At 46.4% G+C, this 4357-nt stretch overlaps 1 protein-coding gene across 1 annotated transcript in view; it reads left to right on the plus strand.

Moving 5' to 3' along the window:
- The window catches only part of Rptor (regulatory associated protein of MTOR complex 1), a 238570-nt gene that overhangs the window by 54606 nt on the left and 179607 nt on the right, over positions 1-4357 (plus strand). The window contains exon 3 of the mRNA XM_055592285.1: positions 2820-2978. Within this exon, the coding sequence (XP_055448260.1) occupies positions 2820-2978 (159 nt within the window). The remainder of the gene's footprint in view (positions 1-2819; positions 2979-4357) is intronic.

The following is a 4357-nucleotide window of genomic DNA, read 5'->3' on the forward strand; positions in this document are numbered from 1 at the left end:
TGTGTGTGTGTGTGTGTGTGTGTGTGTGTGTGTGTGTGTGTGTGTGTTACTGAGCTCCTCCCCTATTCATGCTTGGACTTCAGCAGACCTGATCTGGCAGGTTTTGTCCTGCGCCTGCACCCAGTCCCTGTGAACTTACATGTGCAACTTCGTTGTCGGTTCCAGCAAATACATTTTGCTTCAGGTGCTTATTTCTTCTGCCTCTTAAGATTTTTCCTCAATGACCCTAGTGCCCTGCAGTGAGGCATGTGGTCCACTTGGAGCTGAGCTTGCCATAGTCTCTTACTGTCTGACTGAGTGTGTCTACTTCAGAAACAAACTTTTCTGATGACAGTTGAAAATGCACTGACCTATGGTGTAAAGATAAGAACTCAGAGAAGTTTAGTACTACGGCTGTTAGCAGAATAATAGCAGTAGGCTCTTTATTAGGGCCTATGACCTTGCCAGCCATGGGGTTTTGTTCCAATGAACCGTACAAGCAAGGTTTCTGTCTTGTAGAGTGGATGTTGTTGTTGTTGTTGTTATTATCCCAGCTAATGGTATAGACATGGTTTCTGTCTTGTAGAATGGGTGATGATGTTGTTGTTGCTTGCTTGTTTGTTTGTTTTCGTTTTTCCAGATATGGTCTCTCTCTGTAGCCCTGGCTGTCCTAGAACTCATTCTGTTGACCAGGCTGGTCTTGAACTCAGACATCTACTTCTGCCTCCTGAGTGCTGGAATTAAAGGTGTGTGCCACCACCATCTGGTTGTAGAGTAGACTTTAAATTCAACCAGAAACACAACACGCAACAGTCATAGCACTGTTGTGCCGCTGCATATCTTGCCAGGAGAGTTGCTCGAAGGGTTGCAGCTGCATAAGACTGTTGCTAACTTGTCGTGCTCTTCAGTATGCATGGCACCTTTCCACTGTGAATGCTAGACAGTAGGATGAAGCACAGGTGATTTCTCCATGCTCTGTGACTCAGGTGCTATTTTGGTAGCACTACGGTCTTACCTTTGAGTTCTGAAGTTAACCAAGAGTGACAGATGAAAATATCAGCAGCAAAGTGGCAAGATACAAAATTAACACACAAAACTCAGTAGCCCTCCTATCTACCAAGAACAAATGTAGTGGGAAAGAAATCAAGGAAACAGTCTCTGTATGTTTAAAAAAACCAAAAGAAAACAAACAAAACAAAAAACAAACAACCCTGGACTACATATAACCAAGGAAATGAAAAACTTGTACAGTGAAAACTGTAAGACACTGAAGAAAGAAACTGAAGAATTTGCTAGAGAATAGAAGGGCCTCCCATGCTAGTGGATTGGTAGGATTAATATTGTGAAAATGGCCATCCTGCCAAAAGCAATCTACAGATATTCAGTACAGTCCCCATCAAAATTCCATTGCAATTCTTCACAGAAATCGAAAAGGCAATCTCAAAATTTATACAGAAACACTAAGGCCCAGGATAACCAAAACTTTTCCTAAAAAATAAAAATGCCACTGTAGGTATAATTCATTGTTTTATTTCTTTTTTAAAATTAAATATAAGTTTACTGAACTGCATTGTATGGAAACATATACCTAACTTTTAAAGGTCAGATCATAATGTCCACCTTCAGTCAAAACCTTTCATTTTTTTCTAGTGGGTTCTGCATAGTTTTGGAGAATATGACCGTGGTGCCTGGAATTATTTGCTGTGTTCCAGTGATATAATGATCCTTTCCCACACCGGGCTCTGCTCTTTAATGTTCTTTACTGGGATTTTGCCATTAGAAATTCAAGGTAGCGCACAGAATAGATGGAAGTGAACTCCTGCCCCCATCATTGGCCTCAGCATCCTTGGGACATTGCCAGACTCATCTCTGCACTGTCCCCCAACTTATTTCACCTGCATGTTAGCCCACATCTTAACCAAACTTATTGTAAAAAATAAAATTCTTTCAGAACATTGTAATTGTCGGCTTTGCTCCTAGGGAGCCCCGGTGTGTGGCTCCGCCTCTGGTGTCTCTTGTGGTTCCCTGGGCACTTGATCCCCAACCTCCTATCTGAATTAGACACCCTGCAGGGGTGTCTGAGAGGCTTTCCTGCATTAACTGGGTTTCCCCTTTTCTAGGTCTTTGTGGTTTTTTTGCATGCCCCCCTTTCTTTCCTCAGCAGCTTGTTTCATTTCGTAAAATAGCCTGCTGGATGTTTATTGGGGTTATACTGCATGTAGGTCTGGCCTGAGGAGAGCTGAGTGCCTGCTGAGGATGATATGTGCTTGTTCAAGTCCCAGGTTTCTGTGCTTTCTTGTTGTGCTGGCCAGTTCCCGCAGTGAGGTTCCACACTGCCTCCTCAGGTAGCTCTCACTGTTTAACTGTTGTTGCTTTGTTTTGTAATTGGAGTTTTCTTGGTCATCTCTATGTGTTGTTTGTGTATAAAGACCCTGATGGACACTTCAGGACCTCATCCCTAGGCATTGCAGTGTCCTGCACATGTGGGCAGGATGCTGAACACTTGACACCTTCTTCCCTTTATAACTCTACCATTGCTGCAGCGTAGAGAGCAAGTTCTCTGCACTTGGTGTTCTAAGAAGGTTTTCAGAAGGGTCCCTTATGTCTGACTCATGTCACCGTGTAACAAGCTGTCTTTTTTCATGTCCTGTGTTCTAGTTGTTCTTGGTGAAAACATGCCACACTCTCCTAGCCCGTGCTTGTGCTCACATTTTAATGCAAAAGCTTGGGCCCCTGTGCAAGGCCCCACAGCTGCTCCTCGTCGATGAGTGTGAGGTAGCAGGAGGATCCTCTCTGGCCCTTCCTGTGCCTGACAGATATCTTTTCTTTTTCTACCACAGGCTCGGTACAAGCAGAGCCTCGACCCCACTGTGGATGAAGTCAAGAAGCTTTGCACATCACTACGCCGGAACGCCAAGGAGGAGCGGGTCCTTTTCCACTATAATGGCCACGGGGTGCCCAGGCCTACAGTGAATGGAGAGGTCTGGGTCTTCAACAAGGTGGGCCTGCCCTCAGTCTCCACTCTCCTTCCCCAGAAGCCTGTCCATGCATAGCTTTTGCTGTACCCTGGGTGTTTCACGCACTCAGCCTTTGGAGAACAGCCACACATGCCATGCACCAGGCCGGCAGCCAGGGTGCCTAGTGACGATGAGGAGGCAGAGGAACTGTTTCTTTTGGAGGATGTGTTGACAAAAGCATCTTAAGGCTGCATGCGTGGGCGTCTTGTCTCTAGCAAGAGATGGGATGCTCATAGCTACGGTGGACCTCTTGCACACTGACTTTGCAGTCTGAGCAGCAGCAGTGTGTTTTCTTGTTCCTGAGAGTGGGAGAGCCAGAATTTTTTTTTTTTAGAAAACAAAAGCAGTCTGAGTATTCTAAAGAGCTGATGCCCAGCTGCCATTCGGTCGCCACCTCAGCTTTTCTGAAGGTCAGAACTTCCAGCCTCTAGCGGTGCCTTAAGTCTGAGAGTAGATAGTGAGGTGAGGGGATACTTCTGTCCCATCCTGGACTGAGGAGTGCCTTTCATACATCTCATAGGGCAGAGCAGCCTGCCACTCCGTTCTTCCTCCTCTGCTGTACATGGCAGGTACCTCTGGAAGCATGTGTGGCCCCTTGAACTCTTGAGGTTGATTTTGGGCTCCAGCAAAAGTGAGCTTAGATTTGAGTCAAGCCGCACTCTAGCATCAGGGGTAAACAAACAGTGAACCTCTTTGGCCTGTTTCCTTGTGGAAGGAACTGCCTCATTGTCTCTTCCTGCAAGTTAAAAACACAGTGTGTACTCCAACCAAGGACTATTCGTGGAGATAACCTAGAACCCCTGCACAGGTGTAGCCTATGGCAGTTCAGTGTCCAAGTGGGTTACCTAGTAATGGGAAGAGGGACTGCCTCTGACATAATCTGATTGGCCTGCTCATTGATCACTTCCCCCTGAGGGGGGAGCAGCCTTACCAGGCCACAGTAGAGGACAGTGCAGCCACTTTTGATGAGAACTGATAGACTAAGATCAGAAAGGAGAGGAGAACCTCCCCTATCAGTGGACTTGGGGAGTGGCATGCATGCAGAAAGGGGAGGGAGGGTGGGATCGGGAGGGGAGAAGGGAGGGACTTATGGGGGGATACAAAATGAATAAAGTGTAATTAATAAAAAATTAAAAACAAAACAAAAAACACAGTGTGTCACTAGCCAGTCATATGTTCAGATAACGAGCTTCCTCTGACGGCCACCATCCTGCTGTCCCTGCACTGTTATCTGGTGAAACCGCAGAGGGAGGGGCCTATGAGTAGGTCTTAGCAGCGTTTCCCAGTGAAAGGGTCCTAAGCACAAGGACTCCACCCCCAACAGTGCCCTCTGCAGGGCCAGGGCTAGGCCTCCTCATGTG

Source organism: Psammomys obesus, unplaced genomic scaffold, assembly GCF_907164565.1.
Source record: "Psammomys obesus unplaced genomic scaffold, mPsaObe1.curated_primary_1811, whole genome shotgun sequence".
NCBI classification, from domain to species: domain Eukaryota; kingdom Metazoa; phylum Chordata; class Mammalia; order Rodentia; family Muridae; genus Psammomys; species Psammomys obesus.